Genomic DNA, 24,542 nt, shown 5'->3' with positions numbered 1-24,542 from the left:
AACCACCCATTCCCACACTGTTATTTGCCCATTCTATATTAACCAAACTGTGAAAATCGTCTGCGGTACTGTTGGTTTATTGTTAATTTGGATGTTATAGGAAACTGGTTAGATATTGTTTTTAGTTGTTGTGGATAGTTTGGCGAATGGTGCCAGTACGGTTCCAGTTTATGCGGGGTGTTTCTGAGTGTAGGCCTTTGCCAAAACGACCGATGAGAAGTGGTCTTTTTTGATAGGTAATTGGTTTCATTTTTGTACTTTGACCTGACACGTTTTGTCTGACCTGACAACGTGAAAAATCACGTTGGTTTAAAGCGGAACGTGTAGCATTTCGTCTGCGAAACACGTAGGATTGATAAAATAAGTTTGTTTACTTTTCTGCCGAGTCTGTTTGAATAAGTTTTCGAGACTTGGTTTTTCAGTGCACAAACAGAAGCAACCCCATTAAACATTTGACAGTTCAACAGCCGACTAAATTGGTTGAAAAATCGGTCGATTGTTGCACCGACGCTTATGGAAGTTTAACACAGCGATCAACTGACTAATCGTTAGATTAAATCGGGTGACCGAGGAAATCTGATGTTTAGTAGGTCAACTTGCTTGGATTTTACTTAAAATACCGATTTATCCACCTATTTAGTAGGATTGCGTCGGCCCACCCTATTAAATCGGGTGATATTCGGTTGATCCCTGTGTTAATCTTCCATAATGGCCGGTACGCTGATCATAAGTACTTTGCAAAAGGATAGGACAAGAAACGGTCAAGGAATGATTCCGCTACTGAAATTACTTTAGCTGTACGCAGCTGAGAAGTAGAGCTGATTTCGTAACGTCGGTAACGCCTGCCGTACAAATCAAATGGAGCTGTCACTTTTCCGAACGGAAAAATGTGCCGCTCAATTATTTCGCAAGTAAAAGTGACATTTCGCTCACACTGAATCAGCTGTCAAAATTACTTTGGTAAAAAAGAGAAATTTTACTTGAGTGATTTACGTTTCAGGTCCGTACTTGGCTTAAGCGTCGGTGCAACAATCGACCGATTTTTCAACCAATTTGGTCGGCTATTGAACTGTCAAATGTTTAATGGGGAATCGCCCAATGCTGCGAGAAATATTTCAAACCCACCATCCTTTAAAACTGCTCGATTTTTTGACATCTCTGGCAAAGTTTGATGTTGTTTTCGATGTCAACGCACGAAACGACAGAGCGCAGTTTTCAATCGATTCTAATCGCAAGAAATTTTGCTTAAAAGTGTAAATTTTCCGATAAATCAAGCAATTTTCAAGTGTGACAATGGCCGACGAAGAGTACGAACGTTTCGAGATCACCGACTTCGATCTGGACAACGAGTTCAACCCGCAGCGTCGCAATCGGCGTCCAACGAAGCACCAGCAAATTTACGGTATATGGGCGGATGAGGATTCCGAGAATGAAGAAGCGAATGAAGGTTCTTCGCGGCGCCGTCGAGGCCGGATGGGTAAGAAGACGAAGGATTATACGGCCCCGATTGGGTTCGTGGCGGGTGGAATTCAGCAGGCCGGGAAGAAAAAACCGGAGGAGAAAAAGGAAAGCGATGGGGAAGAGGATGAGGAGGAGGATGATCGACCGAGATTCGGAGGGGCAAGAAGCGGAACTAGCTCCGAGTCGGAATCGGAAGTGGTCCCGAAGGCGAATGACTTTCGTTCGATGGCAGGATTTCGGAAGTACCCGGCTAAAAGCGGTGGTCCTTCGATTGGGAAAGGCGTTGGCGGATGGGAACAGCATACGAAAGGAATCGGAGCGAAGTTGCTTTTGCAGATGGGTTACCAGCCCGGTAAAGGATTGGGTAAGGATTTGCAAGGTATATCTGCCCCAATTGAGGCCCACTTGAGGAAGGGTCGCGGAGCTATTGGCGCTTACGGGCCGGAGAAGAAGACGGTGGTTATGGATCAAAAGCAGAAGAAAGACAAAGAGGATACCAAGGAGATCAAGGATAAGGACGTGGAACAGCAGTGGAGAAAGGATAAGCATAAGGGGAGATACTTTTATAAGAGTGTGGAAGACGTTATCGAGAAGGGCAAAAGGACGTACACTCCTTTCGATAAGAATTCGAAGCTTAGCAATGTAAAGGTCATTGATATGACCGGGCCGGAAAGTAGGGTTTTGAGTGGTTATCATGCTCTGGGGCAGGCCAAAGTAGCAGACGAAGATTTGTACGATGCTAAAGCTACAAAAGAAACGACAAACTTCGCACTACCAGAGTTGATGCACAATTTGAATCTGATCGTTGAATATTGCGAACAGGATATTATAGCCATTGATAAGCAAAAATGCGAAGCGAAAGATCGAGAGGAGCAACTCGAAATTGAAAAAGAAAATCTAATCAGAATCACGCAGCTAGAAGAGGACTACATTCACACTTTGGAAGGAGCTTTGGATTTAGTAAAAGCTTTGGTCGAACCCGAAAATGGATCAGTTTCACTGGAAGAGTGCGAAAGGATTTTTATCCGCATGCAAGGCGATTTCCCTTCAGAGTACAAGGAATTCGGACTGGCTGATCTAGCTCCAGGAGTCGTTGCCCCTCTAATCGCTGCTCGTCTCAAAGAATGGAACCCATTTGTCGACCCGACACTTCACCTAGACCTGTTCAAACGTTGGCGATCAATTTTGGGATCATCGGACACGGAGAAACGTAATCTTCTGGATCCCTACTCTGGTTTGGTTTGGACCGGCGTGATTCCCAGCATACGTTCCGCCGCTACGACTTGGGATCCTCGACTTCATCAACCGATGATCGCTTTGCTGGACGCATGGGCACCGCTTCTCCCTTCGTGGATCCTGGATAACGTCCTGGAACAAATTATAATGAACAAGTTGAGTACCGCTGTCGCTGAATGGGACCCTCTGACGGATACTATTCCGATACACATATGGATTCAACCATGGGCAGGAATCCTTGGCACAAAGATGGAGGCCAGCATTTACCCCACGATTCGAGAGAAGCTGAGCAAGGCTTTGAAGGCATGGAATCCGGAGGATCGTTCGGCCAGGGCTATGATCACCCCCTGGAAGGGTGTAATGGCCGATGAAGATTTGCAGGTGTTCCTCACGAAGAACATTATTCCCAAACTGGAGCTAAGGTTGACGGAATTGGTAATCAATCCGCTGCAGCAGGATTTGGGTAAGTTGCAAGTTTGGTAGAATAGCGGTAAACGAGGGCTACTTAAACATTTTTATTTTGGTAAAAAGATGATTTTGCAGGTATTTTTCCTGGATTTTTTTCCAAGGATTCCCTCGGGAATTTCTTCAAAATCCACTTCAAAGATATCTCGAGGATTTTTCTAAGATCATTTCGCCAGGATATAAGAGATATTTTCGAGAATTTCTCCGGGTATTTCAGTAATTCCTTCAAGGTTTTCTTCAAAGAATTCGTTAGGAGATAATTTAACTCACCCTGAATTCCTCCAGAGAATGTTTAATTCACCAAGGTTTCGACCAGGAATTCCTCATGCAAATGTCTCCAGGGATACCTCCATTGTATTCCACAAGAAAATCCTTCAGGTATTTCTCAAGGAATTACTCTAGGGAAATTTCGCCACGAAATAATTCAGAGATTGTTTCGAAAACTCTTCCAAGGTTTCCAGTGATTCTGTTAAAAATTCCACATAGACATAATTCAGAAATTTCTCAACGGGTTGTTCCAAAGACTCCGCCAGAAATTTCTCAAAGAATTCCTTCAGAGTTCCTCCAAGGATCCCTCCTTGAATTTCATCTGCAGTTTCTCTATTATGCAATTGTTCTTAAGAACTTTCCAAAAGGATTTCTCCAGGAATTTGTCTAAGAATTCCCTCAGGAATGTCTAAAAGATTTTCTCTAGTAACATTTCATACTTCAGAGATATTTTCGAAACCTCCAGAGATTACAGTACTTTCTCCTAGGATTTCATTAAAAGATTTTTCTAATATGTATTTCAGATATGTTCCAGAAATTCCTCTAAAGAAACCTCCAGTAATTCTTCCAAAGATTTCTCATAAAAATCTTAAAAAGATTCCTACACAGATTTCCTTCAGTAACTCCTATAGACATTTCAGTAATTTCTTCAGAGATTTCACCTGGACGGATGTCTAGAAATTTCTCCAGGGATTCTTCTAAGAAATCCCAAAAGAACTCCCTGGGGTCCAGCATTTTTTCATGGATTCCTCCTCAGAATCCCTTAAACATCTTCAGATTTTTTTTTCAAGGAATTGCTCTAGGGAAATTCCATCGCTAAATAATTAAGAGATTTTTTTCGAAAACTCCGGCAGGTATTTCAGTAATTCCTGCATAGATTTCACCTTGACATTTTCCAGAATTTTTTTTCAAGGATCCCTCCAGAGACTCTTCCAGGGGTTTCTCCAAGAATTCTCTGGAATTTTTCCAAGGATTCTCTCAGGAATTTCTCCATAAGCTACCTAATGTTTTTCTCATAGAATTTCTCTAAGATCATTTCGACAATTAATAAAATAAATTTTTGAGAACTTCTACATGGATCCCAGTATTTATTTCAAGGATTTCGTAAAGAACGAAATTAAAATATTTTCCAGAAACCCTTCCAGGAATACCTCCGGAGACTCGTCCAAGAATTACCCCGGGGATATCTCCCAGAGTTGCACCTGTAATTCCGACTGGGATTTATTGAGCTTCTCGAGAATTTTTAGCATTTCGATCACTTCCTCTATACTTCGTGTGTTACGCGCCACGGTCTGGTACTAGTTGGGCACTTTGCGAATCTTTTCTCAAAACCGCAGACCATATAAATAAGTTGCGCGCCGATCGGTTATGCGCTTAGTTGTGGGTCATTAAAACGATTTAAATCGCTTACAAGTTGAAAACAAGAAGGTACGAACAATTTTACTCCATACGTTTTTTTTTATCGATTAAACAATTATGCTCACTCTCCAGTTTAGGACTCGAGCCCTAAAAGTGATTCACTTCCTCGGCGAGATATTTTGACCTTTCTTTATTTACTTCTTGGCTGGCGCACAACTCAGCGCATGGGCCACCGGCGCGCAACTTGTTGGATAGTCTGCGGATTTAAGTAAAGATTCGCAATAAATCTCGTCATACAATTCCACTGAAATTTGTACGAACCATGGTTTTTTGCCAAACCCACCAGTGGTAACTTCAGTTATTCCACCAATAACCTGAAGAACTGCAACAGAAATTTTCCAAGCAATTTCATCATGGATTCTTCCAAAAATTTCTTGAGAACTTCCGCCAGTAATTTCTTCAAGAATTCTTCCATGAAATTTGCCAGAGATTTCTCCAGGAATCCCACAAGGTATTCTTCCAGGAATTCGATAGCAATCCACAATGTGGATGTGGATGTCATAAGGATTTCACTATCAATTGTACCAGGGATTCCTCCTGAAGGTCCACCAGATATTCCTGCAGAAATTCAACCATGTAGTCCTCTAAAAATTCCACCAGAGATGCCATATGAAATTTTCCAGGAAATTCGCCAAGGTTTAATTAAAAAAATTCTGCCAAGGATTGGTCCGGTAATTTTACCTGGGATTGTTTCAGAAAATCCGTCAGTGATTTTTTTTATTCTTATCTAGATTCCTCAGGATTTCAACCAGGAATCCAAACGGGATTTTTTCCATGGATCCTTTAGGGAATTCCACCAGGCATTGCTCCAGGAATAGCACCAGGGAGTGCTCCAGGAATGCAGTCAGTAATTCCACAATTCCTTCAATATATCTGTTTAGATTTCACCAGTAATTCTTCCCCTTCAGATACCGCTCCTGGATATCTTCTATGGTCTTTCTCAGAAATTTGTCTTTGGATCCTCCAGGATTTTGCACTTATCCATATACGTTCGATTTTCTTCATACTAAAAATGTCAAGCTTGTTTAGAATCCCCTTCCCTTCTCTCCTTATGGATTCCGCTCAAATTTTCAACTTATTTTTCCTCTTAACTTCTGGTGACCCAAATGCTTGCATTTGGAGAGTGTAACTTAAGATTTCTGTAATTTGATCGTTGTGAGCCACGCTAGTGCTTATTTTGCCCACCTACCCCTAGCAAATTAGCAAATACATTATCAATTCATTATCTCTTTCAGAAATCTTCAACCAAGTCTGGGAATGGAGCGAACTCATCTCCACAATCCAGATGGCTTCCATTCTGGACAAATTCTTCTTCCCGAAGTGGATCCAAACCTTGGTGCTGTGGTTGAACCAATCACCCAACTTCGACCAGGTCACACGTTGGTACCAAGGCTGGAAGTCGCAGTTTACCGAGGACATCATCCGACAGCCGAACATCAAGGAAAGTTTCCGTAAAGCATTGGAACTAATGCAACGCTCCATCGGCATCACCACGGGATCTTCGTCGTCATCGTCCTCGACTTCGGCCACAGTGGAACCGATGGATACCATTCCACCGCCACCAAAACCTCCCTCGCTGCTCGATGTCCACGTGGATGTGTCGCCCACGTTGGAATTCAAAGAGCTGGTGTCGCAGAAATGTGCCGAACGAGGAATCATCTTTGCGCCCATGCCCGGCAGACGGGAGATGGGCAAACAGGTCTACCGAGTGGGGAAACTGTTTTGCTACATTGATCGATCGGTTTGTATTGTCAGCTTGGACGGAGGGGTCAATTGGACTCCGATTTCGCTTTCGGCACTGATCGAACGGGCCATCAGCGGATAAGATGCGGTGAGTAATCATAGAAAAAACTTTTGGAAGTAAATAAAAAAAAACAAGAAATAGGGTTTCAAATTGAATTTACACGTAGTTCAGTACCACTTCCATTCCAATGATAACACAGCGTAACAAAAATTACATTTTTGCGTGTCTCAAAGATCAAATTATGTGTCTCTTGTAGATTTGTGGTTGCTGTATCTGATGCTGTTCTCAGAAATGTTCCAGTACGTCACAATTTTTAGCCAAAATGCATAGCCAGCAAATTGCACTAAGGTCTTTTTTACACGGTCCCCCGTGCCGCGCAGAAAAAACAGTGCTAATTTCGGAATCCGTGTGAAAACAAACCGTGTTAATTTTGATATCCGTGTAAATAAGAAAAAAACCGTGTTAAATCCGAATTCCGTGCAAAAAGAGTACTGTGTAAATTGCGAAAGGCGTATAGAAAAAGCCGTGTAAAAATAAAACGTACAAAAAAAACGTGTAAAAAAATTTAGTGTTCTGAAACTAGACCATATTTGCCGTCGAATGCTTCTGGATGCATGTAATTCTGTTTTCCAAAAAGTTAGAAGTATTTGAATTTCGGCCAATCGTCCGCGCCATTCAGGTGTTCGTAACTTCACGCCCGTACTTCGAGGTGCTTTTATCCTTGTCTTTTACACATTTCTGTTCGCGGAACGACGACTATGCGTTGAGCTTCCCAGAAGAATTGTTTAGAAAATTGTGCAGCATAAATTGAATTATTAACTTGTAGAACAGCATATCTGGATGAATTTCTACTTAATAATTCCTGAAAAAGACGTCCCACGATATAGATCAGCAAAGCCTAAACTTAGCCTGCTTACACACTATGAATGTTACATATGGTAGAGTTCAGTTGAATAACATCTTCTACGTGACAGTGCGCATCGTACCTTCGTGCTGTGCGTACACGAATTCTCTCTGCTCTTGAAAGTTTTCTTAAAAACTACCTAAAGCAATAAAACAGTACTTTTCAGTGCTACACAAACAGTACTTTTCAGTGCTAAAATTAAAAACGGTACTTTTCAGTGCTACTTAAACAGTACTTTTCAGTACTATTTTTTCTACTATTGATCCCTTTACGATCCTTGTTTGGACCCGTGCCTTCGATTTTTCGTTGGACCCATTGGCGAAAGCTAGCGGTGGTAATCCTTCTTGGACACCGTCTTGGGAAAAAACCTCTCGAAGGTCACGTCTTCTTTCGTTTATTAACTAAACATGGTATCAACAACTAACAAAAGGAAGGGTGAATCTCTGAATTCAATACTTCCTTCCAAAAAAGTGGGTTTTAAAATTTTCTTCCAAGGGTGAAATGAATAATTGTATCGAAATGAGCAATCAGTTCGATGCTCTAGACAAATTTTCCGAACACCAAATCGAAGCAGCCTCTAGCCCAGGCTCTTTGATTCAAGTGAGGAAGCAAAGAGTTCCGCCTATCGTGGTCAGTTGTTCCGAATTTGGGGGATTTAGGCAGGAGATCTTGAACTCCATTAGGGGAATCAAGGTTTCCTTCCAAATCGCAAAGAAAGGAGACTGTCGCGATTTGCCGGAAGCTCTTAAAGATAGTGAACTTCTTCTCAGACTTCTCAGGCTCTAAGCCCTTTTGGAAATTATCTAAAATCTTGAAAAAACCTCAGAAGCCAATACCGGCATTGAAAGAGAAAAACAAATTATTACTAACTAATTGCGAAAAAGCTCAAAAACTTGCTATGCAGTTTGAAAGTGCGCACAATTTTAATTTAGGACTTACTAGTCCAATTGAAAATGAAGTTACTCAGGAGTTCGAAAATATTCTCAATCAAGAGAACGTTTTCGAAAATGCCTGGGAGACTGAATGGAAGAAGTGAGAACTATTATTAAAAAATTCAAAAATATGAAAGCTCCTAGCGATGATGGAATTTTCTACATCCTCATCAAGAAACTTCCATAAAGTAGCTAATCATTTTTAGTTGATATATTTAACAAATGTTTTCAATTAGCATATTTTCCTGACAAATGGAAAAATGCTAAGGTTGTTCCAATTTTAAAACCAGACAAAAATCCTGCAGAAGCTTCTAGCTATCGTCCAATCAGTTTGCTTTCCTCCATCAGTAAACTTTTTGAAAAGGTTATTTTGAACAGAATGATGGCCCACATCAACGAAAATTCAATTTTTGCCAATGAACAGTTCGGATTCCGCCATGGACATTCGACTACTCATCAACTTTTACGTGTAACAAATTTGATCCGTTCCAACAAATCTGAAGGCTACTCTACTGGTCTTGCTCTTCTAGACATAGAAAAAGCATTCGACAGTGTTTGGCATGAAGGTTTGATTGTAAAATTGAAAAAAATTTTCCAATATACATTGTTAGAATAATTCAAAGTTATCTGTCAAATCGTACACTTCAGGTTAATTATCAGAACTCCAGATCTGAAAGACTTCCTGTAAGAGCTGGTGTTCCTCAAGGCAGCATTTTGGGATTAATATTATACAATATTTTCACATCTGACTTACCTGAGTTACCTCAGGGATGTCAAAAATCTTTGTTTGCGGATGACACAGGCCTCTCCGCCAAAGGACGAAGCCTGCGTGTCACCTGTAGTCGATTGCAAAAAAGTTTGGATATTTTGCAAAAATGGAAGATTTCTCCTAATGCTTCCAAAACTCAACTAATAATATTCCCACATAAACCAAAAGCTCTTAATTTGAAACCTTCAAGAAGACATGTTGTCACGATGAGAGGGGTTCCAATAAATTGGTCAGATGAAGTTAAGTATCTAGGGCTCATGCTAGATAAGAATTTAACTTTCAAAAATCACATTGAGGGCATTCAAGCCAAATGTAACAAATATGTAAAATGTCTCTATCCCCTTATTAATAGAAAATCAAAACTTTGTCTTAAGAACAAGCTTTTGATATTCAAACAAATTTTCAGGCCAGCCATGTTGTATGCTGTACCAATATGGACTAGCTGTTGTAATACCAGGAAGAAAGCTCTGCAGAGAATTCAAAATAAAATTTTGAAAATGATTCTGAGGCTTCCTCCCTGGTATAGTACCAATGAGTTACATAGAATATCCAATGTTGAAACATTGGAACAAATGTCAAATAAAATAATCAATAATTTCAGGCAAAAATCGTTACAATCTTCTATTGCCACGATTAATGCGTTATATGTTTAGGTTAAGTTAGGTTAAGTATAATCAAAGCGTTTTTTTTCTCTTATAAGCAGGTGAAATCAACTCACCTGTAAAAAATCTGAACTGCTACGGCAAATGAAATGTAATATGTTATTAACAAAATGTTAATAAAATTTTAGATTTGTTTTACCAAATTAGGATGATAGTGTTGTCTAATAACACAGAACACCTAGATATAAGAAATGAATGTAATGTTTGGAATGATACTAATAAAGAAATTAAAAAAAAAAATCTTCTACGTGACCAACATCATCATTGATAAAGTTGAAGCATGAGGTTGTACTTTCCCATATCAATTTGCCTATGGAAAAAGAAGGCGTGTAATCTCGTGACCGTAAAAATGTGCTTATTTTGCACATAGTTCCCAGCTCGTCGAATCTCCTGCGAAGAGTGCCTCGATGTCAGAAAGGTCACAATGGTTGATAAATATAGGAACGTACTGCAACACTGCAAACTTCAAGTAAAACATGTATATAGGGTTCACGTTTAACTATCTTATGCGTAAAGGGAGCTGATATTGAATCCCGACCATATGGAGTGTTACAAAATTACCGATTTGTTATTGAGAAGAAAGACTTTCAAGAATACTGCCTCATTAAAAACATGTTTTGCACACATCGGACTTTCTCCGTGCCGATCAATATTTTCTGATGCAATGAGCATCGCTGACAAACAACTTGCGATGCTTACGTCAATGCGAATCTCCTTTTTCAAATATATAAAGGACCATGCACATCCCCAACAAGCATCAATTCGCAACAGAACTTCCTGAGAGAAAGTGCTCCCAATCTAGTTCAGAAGAGTCCCTAACTTTGCAACCATGAGTAAGCTATCGTTAGCATTCGTCCTGATCGTGTGCACAATTGTGGCCTTTGGCGAAGGAGCAGTCGTTATTCGGAGGCCTTCCGATAGCAATGAATCACCTGCCCAAGGAACACGGATCATCTCGGTCTTGCCCAGCGACGACAAATACCCAAGGAAGCGTGACAGTCCGGCTATAATGAAGGAGGTACCCACGCTACCGGAAGGTAGCAGAGACCGAAGCACCTTTTCGGTCAACAAACGCAGACCATGCACGTTTTGCAAATTCTTCACCACGGTGACGCCGGCGCCGAAACCCAAAATGTACTTCAAGTTTGTGCAGCCCTAAGCGGGTGGAAGCCAGAACGATTTGTCGCGTGACAGTATTAATTCCCTGACGGGAAAGACAATCCAGAACTGCATTTAAAACTGATTAGTCATTAAGATAGATATAAGATTCTGTTATTAAGGTAGATTATCGGTCATTTCCTTCATTAAATAAATGCGAGCTACTAAATTGAAACGTTGTATTTTTTTTTTGTATAGGGTAAAGAACTTTTTTTTTTGTTTCTTTATTAAGGTGAATTTTAGCACATTGACATATGACTAGTTCTTCACCTGACTGGGAATGCCAGATGGGACGAAAAAAGAGTAAAGAAAGATGGTCAGATGGGCCAGCCTTTGAGCCCAACCATGGAGTCTCACCATTGTGGGTTTTTAACGTAGGACGATAAACACAACTTCAAAAAAGGGCTACGTGCGTCTTTGCTGGGCCGATGACCGAGAAAAAGAGATAAGATCGTTGGCGTGGTTGCGATTGATGACTTTGTTGTTGAACAGGTCTTAGCCCCGAAAACGGAATCTTTAGGGGAGCCCACCGGTCGTGGCGGTGTGTATATTCTTGCAGGTTCATTGAAATGATGGTGCGGTTGCGTTAGGAGTTACGTTAGTTGGATGGGACTTACCCCCGAAGGAGAGGTCTTCAGGGAGCCCACCGGTCGTCCAATCCTGACGTGGATTGACTTGGGATCAGGTTGTAGAGTCGTCACGTGCGGGAGTAGAGTCTAGCTTCCTATAGGAAGCAAATCAGGGCCACCAATGATGCGGGGCCATTTGCGAGGGCATCGCGGATGCTTCCGGGAATGTTATTCGTACTTCTGTAACTGCCCCTCTTTGCACAACAGTCCCATGTTGGAAAATGGCAAACTGAGAAAATGACGATTTAAATGTACAAACAACTTTGCTTCATCTCGTGTCTCCACTTGAATTAAAATGTGTTATATTTTTAAATAATCACTGTTTGTTGAGTGCACGAACTACCCTGAGAATTTTTTATTGAATAAAACTGGAACTCTGTTTAAAAATGTACAAATAGTAAAGTGAGACTGACATGCGAAGATATACAATATAATATGCCAATATAATTGCATATCAGTCCCATTGTGATCATCGTCTTGTTTGACAGCTACTGTTTGGCTACCGGTTGCTTAGTTCGCTGTTCGCTGTTTTCAGGCTGTGAAATTCAGTAATTATACAATGTCCGCGTTAAAATTATTACAAGTATACGGAAGTGAAAGTGAGGGTGAATCCTCCGATGAAGAATTCATCAGATTTGGTGATAGTGATGACCAATTTCCGGCCAATAATTCAAAACACACCGCGATGTGGAATGCGCTTTCCGCTATCAATCTGAGACATCCGGAAAATCATCCATCGGATAGCGCGGAGATGGAATCCGGGACAGAACGTGACGCTCTATCAAGCAGCGATGAGGAAGATCGGGGATCCGATGGAAGCTTTTTTCAATTAGAAAAAAGGAAGCGGAAACAAACAAAACGGCAAAAATTAAAAGAAAAGCGCACAAAACGGCACGGCTCAGCCACAAGTTGCGCATTGTAAAATGCGGATGCAAGAAAAAGTGTGACCAGATTTTTTTCCAAAGACGAACGCGTAAATATCCACAGCCGTTTCTGGAAGCTAGAACCCAATGAGCAATGCAATTTCATTCGGGAAAATGTGCACCGCAGCTCAGTGCAAACCAGACGCACGAACCGGACCGTAGCAAATCATCCTAAGAAAAACTTTTCATATACTTTCAACCTCAGTTTGATAAATGGTGAAAAATTGAAAGTCTGTCGAAAGTTTTTTTTGGCTGTCATTGGATACGGAGAAAACTGCGGGAAAGTTCACTTTAAATGGCATATTTTAAAACGAATAATTATTCTCTTATTTATCTTTTAGAAACATCATTTATCGATGCCTGGAACATGATTTCGATGGAAACCCAAATCCGACCAAACGAGGGAAATACGAGAGAAGCAAAGCAAAACGTGAAGCCGTTAAGACCCACATTTTGTCTTACAATCCGTCTGTCTCGCATTATCGTCGGGAACACGCGCCGCATAGATTTTACCTTCCATCCGATTTGACGGAGGCTTCAATGCATCAAGCATACCAAGATTCAGCCAGTCCCGCATTACGAGTCAGCTACCAGTTTTATTGCAGTATGATCTCGAAGATGAACATTTCACTTGTAAAACTCGGTCATGAACAATGCGAGGTTTGTGTTACTGCAACGCTACACCAAAACTCATCAGGGCACAAGGAAGAGGATCGTTTCGTTACAGTGTGTTCTACTTGTAAGTCGCATGTAGAACATTCCGGGTTGAAAAATCTTTCTCGAGCTGATTACCAAAATGATGGGGATCAAATCCGGGCAAAAGAAATAGTGTTTTCAGTGGACCTGCAAAAGGTAAATTTCTTTGAATAACTGTCTATAAATAAATTACATCAAACTATTCGGTTCTTCATCGTTTTACAGGTTATCCAGCTACCACGTCTTGAAGGCTTAAAATCAATTGTGTTCACTCAACGTGTGTTAGCCTTTAATGAGACTTTCGCACCTGTTGGTGAATATGCTAAAACATATCCGGTCGTTGCATGTGTATGGAACGAATCAACTTCAGGGAGATCTGCGGGCGATATTGCGAGCTGTTTCGGCAAAGTTGTATTGTGGTGCCAAGAATTCGAAAAAATCACTTTCTGGCTGGACAACTGTTCCAGTCAGAATAAGAACTGGAACTTATTCCTCTATTTGACGTTGTTGTTGAATTCCGAAAAAGTAAAATCAAACGAAATAATCCTCAAATATTTCGAATCCGGCCATACCTTTATAGCAGCTGACAGCTTTCACGCTGCCGTAGAAAAAGGTATGCGCCATGGATCGCCAGCCTCGACGTTTCCAGAATTCAAAGACGTAGTCCAGAAAGCGAAGAAGAATGTTGTTGCGATGGACATGGCAGCTACTGATTTCTTCGAGTTGAGAATGACGGTGTCTCAATACCTATTGAACCAGTGTAAGCCTCGACCGTATATTGAAAATATAAGGAAGATCAAATTAAAAAAAGGCAGCTACGAGATGAGCTACAGTGGCTCATTGGATGATGATGTCGAGTCGACATCTTGCTGTATTTTTTCCAAGAAGCAGATGAAGACGGTAACCGATGATAGTTTTGAGTTGGAAAGCATCCTATCGCGTCGAAAAGTTCCTGGTGGAATATGCCCCACCCGCAAGCAAGCGCTTCTCAGGGTAATTTTACCAGTCATCGAAGAACACCAAAAGAAGTTTTGGATCGATATTCCAGAACGCCAGGAAACATAAAAATTCTTCGAAGCAGACGGGAAGTGATTAATCTTTAATTATTTTTTGTTTCATATTATCGAACATGCTGTTATTATAATTAAAAATAAACACTCATGAATTTCATAAATATATCTGAAACAACGCATTGTCGCATTATCTTATTATCGTAATCATCTTCTTCTTCTTCTTTCTGGCGTTACGTCCCCACTGGGACAGAGCCTGCTTCTCAGCTTAGTGTTCTTATGAGCACTTCCACAGTTATTAACTGAGAGCTTACTATGCCAATGACCATTTTTGCATGCGTATATCGTGTGGCAGGTACGAAGATACTCTATGCCTTAGGAAGTCGAGAACGATTCCAACCCGAAAAGATCCTCGACCGGTGGGATTCGAACCCATGACCCTTAGCTTGGTCTTGCTGAATAGCTGCGCGTTTACCGCTACGGCTATCTGGGCCTCCGTAATCATATGGCATTTGAAAAAAAAAAATATCCCGTATCATTTCGTTTATATTCAGTGAATCACTAACAATGTGACTGTTATGCGATTATTTGCAATATGGGACAACACCATTGGGGTTTGTTTTTGTACAAGTCAGGAACAAATACTACTATTTTATCATTTTTTCTTGAGCGTCTAACGATGTTAAGTTGATTTATGCAAAAAACGCAAATTGGTCAAAAGTCAACATGGGACTGTTATGCGAATATGGGCAGTGTAGTGTTCATACAGAGGCCACTGGCAGATTACATGTTCCGCTGAGTTGCTCACACTCTTGCCGGAAGGATCTGCCATCAAAGTTATAGGCAAAACGGAGAAATTATGTTCTGGTCACGGGGCGAGAATAGCTCTTCCCAACTAGAAATATCTCCCTTTACCTTCCGATGCTGAGCCGAAGTATTTTGATGCCACTCTTGGGCCCAATAGTCTCTGACGGATTTAGCGATCCAGCGTTTTACGTCTAGGGGTGGAACGGAAAGGGTAAAACGAGACATTTGGTGTCCCGTACCAGCTAACAAGGTCGCAGCCACATTTCCTTCAATGCCGCAATGCCCAGGAACCCAGGTAAAAGAAACTGGCTCTGGAGTATGGGATCGTATACCCTGTATCCACGGGTGAAACGGCCGTTCTGACTGCAAGGCTGATAGAACGCTTGCGGAATTGGTGAACATGAGGATTGCAGCACTCGCTGGTGTGATGGCTGCTTAAAAGATGGCCTTTGCTTCGGCAGAGAAAACCGAACACTCAGTTGGAAGGCTTTGACAGAGTGTCAGATTAGCGCCAGAGATGCCGATACCTACTCCACGCTGCGAAAGAGAGCCGTCTGTGTAACGGTGTATGTGTTCCGGGTATTTAGTCCGCAGAAGTTCCAGTACGGACGTTCTAAGCACCGTAGAGTAATCGCCACAACGGAAGGACTTTTTTATCTGCTCGTCTATGGGCGCTGCCATAGTAAACGCGTCGAGCGACGCGTCCGCGTGTGCGAGCCCGCAAAGCAGAATATCAACAACAGGAAATCCTTTGATCGCATCGCGTTCGCGGACGCAGACGCGTTACTATGGCCTCACCGTATGATTAGAGGGGGAAGCTGCTGTGGAGATTCAGTATTTGGCTGGAGGAGGAATCATCCTTCACGTGATGCTCACTTAACTTACCCATAGATCAGAGACAGTTCGCAAGTAAGCCAGAAAGAATATGCATCTAGTATGCAAATTACTTTGGTGCTTCACTCAGAGATGCCAACATTGACAATGTGACAGAATGTGTCACAGCTAAATATACCAGACCGCTTGCTGCGATCAATTGACTGTTTAACGATAAACTTGCTACGATCGACGCGCCACCATATTTCACATATTTCATATAACGGAGGGTATTAGCTAGTACATGACAGCTCAACTAAGGCTGCCCCGTTGTTTCTCAGTCGATAACTTTGACGATGCAAAAGCCAGTGCTACCAGTACCCTTTTTAAGCAAATCTTCTGAACAAATTTAAATATCAAGGCTAATAATTTGTTAGTTTTTGCACGCTTCATTCATTCAATACAACAGAGGATGCTAGCTTTGAGAAAAATCAGGTTTATTATTGAAACCGGCGATATTTTTAGAGGTAATTGAAACAAATACCATTATTTTGCTTTCAATTATTATTTTTTATTTATTTTAGCATTGTAGGAGCACTTGCGGTAAACTGGACATCGATTTTTTAAAGATTTGAAACAAAAAGATCTAATGCAACATTTTCAAACTTTTGATGGAAACCCTAATTTATGAACTAGCAACACGGCCTTGCTAGCAACAAAGTGCCCTGTTGCAATTCAACTCAACTATGTGAAAGTAGGCCTTTGCCAAAACGACCAATGAGGAGTGGTCTTTTTTGACAGGCAATTGGTTTCATTTTTGCACTATTACCTGACACGTCTTGTCTTAGGGTATTAGAACTAACTTGGAGGTGATGATTTGGAGGGTATTTGGCAATTTGGAGGTTAAAACCCCCTCCAAACACTAGCGATTTTGCGGTGGGATGTTGACGTTTGATGACGAATTATATTGCCATAACCCAACACAGTGCAATCTATACCTGCTCGCTCCATGCCAGTGTACTCTAGCCACAAGGGGAAGACTGGAATTGGCGACCTCACGGAGGATACGATCTGCTTGATCAAAGAGAGCGACCCCATCGTTTCCAGCTGTTTTTGAAGCGTAAGTAGCTGCAGAATGCGAGGATACCAGCTTCTGCACAGGCTGCGTCGGCGGGGGTAGCCTGCTATCTATAGATACGACAGCTTGTGCTACCCTGAAACGCGTGGATCGATTGTTGGACCCATGCGGCTTGGATATCAATTTAATGATGTTCAGACATGAACGACAGTTCGTTTTGACAGCATTGAAATGCTCCTTAAGGTGAAGATGAATCGAAGCCAAACCTGAAATTTTCAAGAGCACGGATCTAGAGAACCAAACATCCGATTAAGCTGAAAACTTAATCGATTGGTCGCTAGCTGGTGGTGACCAATCGATTAGGTTTTCAGCTCAAACGGATGTTTGGTTCTCCAAATCCGTGCTCTTGAAAATTTTAACTTTGGCTTCGATTCATCTTCACCTTAAACAGCAGGTTACGGTCAATAAAAATTCCTAAAGTCCTGACAGTTTTCCTGTTTGTATTGAGTTGCCCGTCAATTTTGATTCCTGGACTCACTAGTTTGTGTCGCGAGTTACAAACGTGGCCGCGGACGCGGACGGAGGGAAAAACCAACAGAAGAAGCCCATTTGTGTACTGCCGTTACTGCTGCTTGCGCTTTGACTCTAGTGCGCCTAGGAGTATGGCCAATAACTACCAGCAAGATGTCGTCAGCATATGCAAATTGTAAATGTCTGGCGGCAAGTTTTCAAACATTCCGTTTATCGCTACCAGGAACAGCGTAACCGCGATTACCGAACCTTGTGGGACCCCAGTTTCCTCGGTGAAGGCGCTTAAGCTGTGGTTCCCTACTGCAACCCGAAAAGATCGATGCAGAAGAAAGTTTTCAAGGAAGCCGATCAGGTTCCCGGAGAAACCCCATTCCGTCAGTTGTTTTAGTACCAAAGGCGTCCATGTTCTATTAAACGCCTTGGAAAAGTCCAGTGAAACGAGGTCTGCATGCTATCCTTTTGTCCGCGCATCATGAAGGAGGTCTCCAAGGGAGGCGAAGTAAGAGGCTGTGCCGTATCCCGGCTTGAAGGCATGCTGGCGATGTCCGAGGCGACCATCCGCTTCGAGCTGCTCTTTTAATCGTCGGTTAACCATTCTCTCGACCACCTTCGAGAGGCAACACGTTAGAGATATGGGACGATATTTAGATGTGTCCCGAGAGGCCACGTTGGTTTTGGAAATAAGGATGACGAGACATTCTCTCCATTCATCCGAGAATGAGCGCTGCTGACATATACTTTTGATTAGCTCTAACAGTTTCACTTTACCTCCGAGAGGGAGGTTTTTTATGAGGGGGTAGCCAATACCGTCGGGACCAGCGGATTTTTCCAGTACTAGACCCGAGGGCAAAGTTGAGCTCTCGCATGGAGAAGGAGCAATTCAACTGAGAGGTGCTATGGTCATCCGGAATCACGAAATTGAATAAACTAGATTGGTTGTTAGCGATTATTTGGCGGAAAACTGGATCGTATGCATCGATGCTGACTAGACTACCAAAGTAATTTCCCAGGGCTTCGGCAACCGCAGAAGGCTCGGTGATCGTTGACGCTTGGATGTCCAGGGAAATCAGCGTGATTTTCCTTTTACCACTTAGGGCGTTAATCTTCCCCCATAAATCTGCCGGGGTTTGGGAAAAATTCATGGAAACAAGAAATTCTTTCCATGATAACCGCTTGGCAGTCCTTATGGCGGAACGGCATTTTATGTTGACGGCTCGGTAAATCCTGAGTTTATCTTCTTTCTCCGGATGGTCGTTGGGAAGCCTTTAAGTGCGCAGGGCTTTCCGGCGTGCTTTGACAATGGAGCGGGTGTCATCAGACCACCAGCAAAGAGCTTTCCTTCCTGGTCTGCTGCTGCTTTTGGGGATGGCTGAGGCAGCTGCCTTTGTAATAACATTGGAAAAGCTGGTTAAAGAAGCAGGTTATTCTAATTCGAGAAGATGATTGATGTTTGATTGGTAGATTTGCCCGGTCGTAACACCACCTGGGGCGTCTGGTGATTGGCGGGGACGTGACCGCTGCAGAAATCTGAATCGGATAATGATCACTACCATGCAAGTCGGCGCAGATTTGCCATAGGAACTTGTAAGCTTTGAAGCGACTTGCCATTGATGAAGGTGGGTGAACCGTCATTTAAGGATACCATGTCCGAATCTTCTAGGGCGTTAAGGATAGCTGTTCCGCGTGGATCTGTCCTATCGCCACCCCAGATTTGATGGTGCGCATTGAAATCTCCAAGACGCCGAGGGCCACTGTGTGCCGCACATTCCTGGTTTTCTTCATTGTCCATCTGTATTTTCCGCTGAGGGAGCGGTTCATAGCGGTAATTGACGTACGATTCACCTCCTGCAGAGCAATAACCCAAGGAGAACTGACGTTTGTCTAAAGCTCAGATTGTGGTAGAAACCGTTAATGTTCGACTGGAGGCAGAGCTTGGTGGGATCGGGTAGATTTGGCGTATGGAACCGGGATCGGAAATCACAGTTCTCGGATGTTGAGTTTTTTGAGTGGGTTGATGAAGATGATGTATGTTTGCTGTTCTCAGAGTGATTTCTGGGAAAATTCGGAGGAGTAATAGCAGTGGAACGATTCAGCGAGGCCCCACCAGAGGGATACTCCGGAGATCTTGACAACGAGGCGGGATTGCATTTGCTAGGGGAACTTCATCGAAACTATATGAAGGGAACCCGGAATAATCCTTGCTTCCTAGGTACAAGTGCCCGGGGCACTCAAACGATGAGGTGTCAAGGTATCGGTGGTGGTCACCCAGAAGCGGTGAAATAGTGCGTACAGCTAATGTGAGATCGGCAGTGGTTCCATCGGAGTTGATTTCTTTTCGGAGAAAAGGGGCTGGTTATCCAAAGAAAATGACCCGGGGGTGCCTGATGATGGTGGCGATAAAACAGGCGGTGGTGGTTCCACTGCAATGGCGCCGGGGTTAAGCCTCAGGGTTCTCAGAATACATCGCACTGAAGCTCCGAGGCTGGTCATCCATTAAAAGTGACCTGGGCGGCCATGTCGTTGGAGTGGAAGGAATGGTATGTTGCGCTATGGTTTCGATGACATCAGGATTCGTATTCTTGAGGAGCTTTGTGGACGATCCACTGGGGTTGGAGTTCCCGACGTGTCCAGATGAGGCATAACTACTCTGGGATCGGACGCCCGAAAAGGATGGCCCGGGAGGCTCTAAAGGTGGCAGTTGATCAACGATAGGGTCCGGAAAGGGGCGCTCGGAATGTATTGTGCTCATGACGGGGTGGGACTTACCACCCGGGTTGGAGTGCCCGGGGTGCCCAGGATTTTTCACGAAAGAATCAACTGATACGCTGGTTGACTATGCGGCATCGTAGATGGTTGGGTGCTGGTATAGGCTACAGTATTTGCTTGATGAAAGAAAAATAAAGAACTATTTGGGTACATACCGTGTGGAAAGTACAAAAGTCGAACCGATTCTCGAATGGTGGGATTCGAATCCACTATACCCTGCGCAGTGCATTTATTCTCATAACATTCTGAATTGCATCAGATAATTCAGACAAATGTGAAAGTTATTATGAAAATTTATTGGCTTTTTTCGGTGAATACAATACCTATACTCAGAGGGAAAGGGAGTAACGAAAGTAATGAAATGACAAGATGGATAGAATCGCAAGCGAGCGACGAGAGAAATGAATAGAAGTAGAAAATTTGTTTTAACAGAGGGCCATATGTGTGAACAACACAATCGAATCGAAAAATCGTTGCCTAACGTCCTGGTCTCGAACGGCTAGATGTTGTAGTGTTGGTCACTACTAACACTAGATAGGCAAAAATTTGTCGCCTCGACCTGTTAACTATATTGTTCGGCGTATGTAACAGTTCTATCGATCGTTGGCATATTTTCGGAGATTGATACGAAATTGACGTTACTTATTGGATTTTTTTCGTGTTTAATATCGCATACCCCTAATTTGCTCAAGTGATCATTCGAACTGAAGTTAGATTTACTTTGCCAATTATATTCTACATTTATAAGGTTTAATCCCTTTCACTCTGAGTATAAGTATTGTATTTACCGGAAAAAAGCCAATAAATTTTCATTATAATAAAGTCATGCGGTGATTAAACCTTATAAATGTAAAATGTGAAAGTTGTTTGTGAAATGTATGTGTGGTAAACATGTTTTGGACGCGGTTCTTGCTTTTGTTGTGCAAACCAGAGTCTATGAATGGAGAGTTGCGCGAAGAGACTTCTTTGAATGGTTGTTCTTCTTCGTCTTCAAAAATAGCCCCTATCTGTTTTGCTGGTCTGCTCGATAGGTAGACGGTTTGACAGTTCGATAGGTAGATTTGGTTTCACTCTTCGCGCAACTCTCCATTCATCGACTCTGGTGCAAACCTTCTTGCTAATGAAGTAGCATCATTTTTAATCTCCCGGTATTGTAACGAGCGCCATTCAATACTGTTGATAAGCATCGTGGGAATTTTATTCCTACTTTTCTTACCTTATTATCTTCTTATCATCGTACATGGGATTAATTGACGTCATATTTTGTGGTTTTGTTGCACTGACAAAATGCAGTGCACGTTAAAAGCTGGTCAAAAAGGACAAAAACCCGAATTTATCCGTTTTATACTAATGTTCGATAAGTTTTGATGGGAACTCGCTTCATGTAGAACACTGAAGACAAATGATGGTTCGAGGCAATGCTTGGTGTCCACATGTTATCGTTGACAGGCTTCAGTCTATCGTTGCTAGTTCTCAGTAGCTCGTCAGCTGTTGTGACCTTTCTGACACAGAGGTAATCTTCGCAGGAGAGATAGTACACAAGCTAGAAACAATGTGTGAAATAAGCGTTCTTTTACGGTCACGAGAGTAACAGCGGAAAATACATCATCATGATTCGTTATCAACCTATTTGCCGTTGTTTCAGTCGGTGAAAGTCGTTCATCAGTTTAATATGCTTGCTATATTAGGGTATTACGGACGTAGGATTTGTAGGTTTATTTATAGATGGTGTGGCTTATCTCGCAGATGAAACACACCCCCAATAGTGATTGCTACTTATGACATGTTATTACCAATGGGAACTACCTAGTTGTACCTATGAAAAAGTGACATTGCGATTTGAGTTCGGTAACCTAGTTTCCAGTTCCGTGATTAAACACTCTCATAATGGAATCAATAGTTGTCTAGCTATCTCCCGAATTGGAAAGTACCGATGACTCAGCTCAACCTCAAATAATGTGTTCAGTCCAGTGAATGAAATTGTCATTGAAACAGACGCAAAACAAACAACATAATAAGCGCGCTGACAATCGTTTGTCCCAACTTTCGTGTATTGTGATACAATCTTAAGAAAAATTGTCATGACAATCACAGGGGGCAATAATGTTGTAACCTGTTCAACTTGTAATAATTCAGTTTACTCAAAATCAAATTTGTTTAGAAGTTGTTTTTCGATAATGTTGTTTATTCAGATCATACTTATGGATGTTAACTTCAGATTCATAAAAGCAACCAAACACTTACTATTGCTGTTACTACCTTTTCATTAAAATAATTTTATGACTTATTAGTCCTAACTACTTAAAAAAACCTTTGATAAAACTCCGTGCATCCCGAAAAGACCCACAATACCGGAGGGTATCAGGACTGGACTTTTAAAACGTTTCTAAAATTCTTAGATTTGTATCGTATAAATACATCTACTATTGTAGTGTACATACTATAAAACATATGAGAGAATTTTTGGATGAGCTTAACTAGCGGCATTTGATATTTTGCGATATCCTAAAATACGGAATAAAATAATCGTTAAGAGTTTATGATCTTCTTCTTGGCATTAACGTCCTCACTGGAACAGAGCCTGCTTCTCAGCTTAGTGTTCTTATGAGCACTTCCACAGTTATTAACTGAGAGCTTTCTTTGTCAAAGTTGCCATTTTCGCATTCGTATATCGTGTGGCAGGTACGATTATACTCCATGCCACGGGAAGTCAAGGAAATTTCCATTACGAAAAGATTCAGGACCGAGCGGGAATCGAACCCAGACACCTTCAGCATAGCTTTGCTTTGAAGCCGCGGACTCTAACTATTCGGCTAAGGAAGGCCTCTTCGAACGAATGAACAACAATGAGCCAAGCAATTATTCTCCTTTATATAATGTTGCAACCAAAATTACGTCTGCCGACTCATATTAATTATTTGAAATGATCTTTCTTTGCGTGGCAGTAAATTTCCTTACAAACGCGTGAGATTCTTTGAGTATTTTCAATTGAAATTTTGGGTGTAATTTGTTCAATGTGTATTTGTTTACGCTGTGTAAGTTTCACTTGCAAATGTGCAAATCCTTCACTGAAATGAATTTTATTGTAGAAACTATTGAATACATGGTAAAATTAAGAACTGCACCAACGATTTTCAACCGACTACATTAATCTGTTAACTCTACCAAAACATAGTCAAAATCACTACACAAGAAAATTTCTTCTGTTGATTTAACCACAGTTGTAGTATTTTTGACTAGAAACATTCTTGATTTGAGAAGTTTAGCATCATACTTTTGACCACACTGTGTTGTACGGTGGGTATCACGGATCGAAATACAATGCTTTGTAGTGGATGCTACTATGGACATAGTCGAATTTACTGCACTGCTCAGTGATTTTCACCAAACTATAGTAAACTTAACAGATTTTTGTAGTCGGTTGAAAATCGTTGGTGCAGTTCTTAATTCTACCATGGATTCGGTAAATTATACAACAAAATTTGTTTGCGTGTTGTGAAGATAAAGTCGGAAGAACAGCAGTGGCACAAAGAAACTAACTCATCATGCCATCAGCAGAAAGTTGGGAATGGTACTCGGCGTCTCGTGTTCAAATGGTTCAAATCAGTACCATGAACGTTTGATCATCGATCGGAATGAAAAAAAGTGGCAAAAATGGATATCTCTATAGTGCTAAGGATCATAAACGAGTTGTTCAAGCTTTCAAGAGAAATCCTAACAGTTCAGATCAAGAAGTGGTGAAGAAACTGAATCTATCCAAAACTTTCGTGCAATATGCGAAAAAACGTGAAGGACTGCATACGTACAAAGTTCAAAAGGCGCCTAATCTCGATGAATGGCAGAATACGGTAGGTAAACAGTGCACGGAAGCTCTATACCCAGATGTTGACGAAACCACATTGCCTCGTTATGCATGATGAGACGTATGTAAAAACAGACTTCCGGCAGCATCCGGGGCTCCAATTTTTCACTGCTTATCATAAATTCTATGTGTAGGGGGGTCTGTAGCCTTGAGGTTACGCTTTCGCTTCATAAGCGGAAGGTCATGGGTTCGATTCTCAGCCCCTCCACAAAAAACCCGTCCAGCCACCAGAAGACGCCTCACGGAGGACCGTGCATTGGGGAGTACATCCATCCTCCGTCAGTATCAGATGGTGACTGAGACAAACTGACCCTCTTCGCAGGCAGCTACACGCAAACAAATGTTGTTGTATAATCTAACGAATCCATGGTAGAATTAAGTACTGCACCAACGATTTTCAACGGACTACA

The 24,542-nt window shown here is 41.9% G+C and overlaps 1 protein-coding gene across 1 annotated transcript; it reads left to right on the top strand.

The window, feature by feature from the left end:
• The first annotated feature begins 1,107 nt into the window (after nt 1–1,107).
• On the top strand, nt 1,108–6,747 carry LOC5570638 (septin-interacting protein 1). Its single transcript, XM_001659187.2, has 2 exons — nt 1,108–3,160; nt 6,084–6,747. Exons 1-2 carry the CDS (start codon nt 1,294–1,296, stop codon nt 6,671–6,673), a joined length of 2,457 nt encoding a protein of 818 aa, XP_001659237.1. The 5' UTR covers nt 1,108–1,293; the 3' UTR covers nt 6,674–6,747.
• The last annotated feature ends 17,795 nt before the right edge of the window (nt 6,748–24,542 follow it).

This window comes from Aedes aegypti, chromosome 2 (assembly GCF_002204515.2).
Source record: "Aedes aegypti strain LVP_AGWG chromosome 2, AaegL5.0 Primary Assembly, whole genome shotgun sequence".
NCBI classification, from domain to species: domain Eukaryota; kingdom Metazoa; phylum Arthropoda; class Insecta; order Diptera; family Culicidae; genus Aedes; species Aedes aegypti.
Note: the sequence above shows the minus strand (reverse complement) of the source record. Positions and strands in the feature narration are given on the sequence as shown.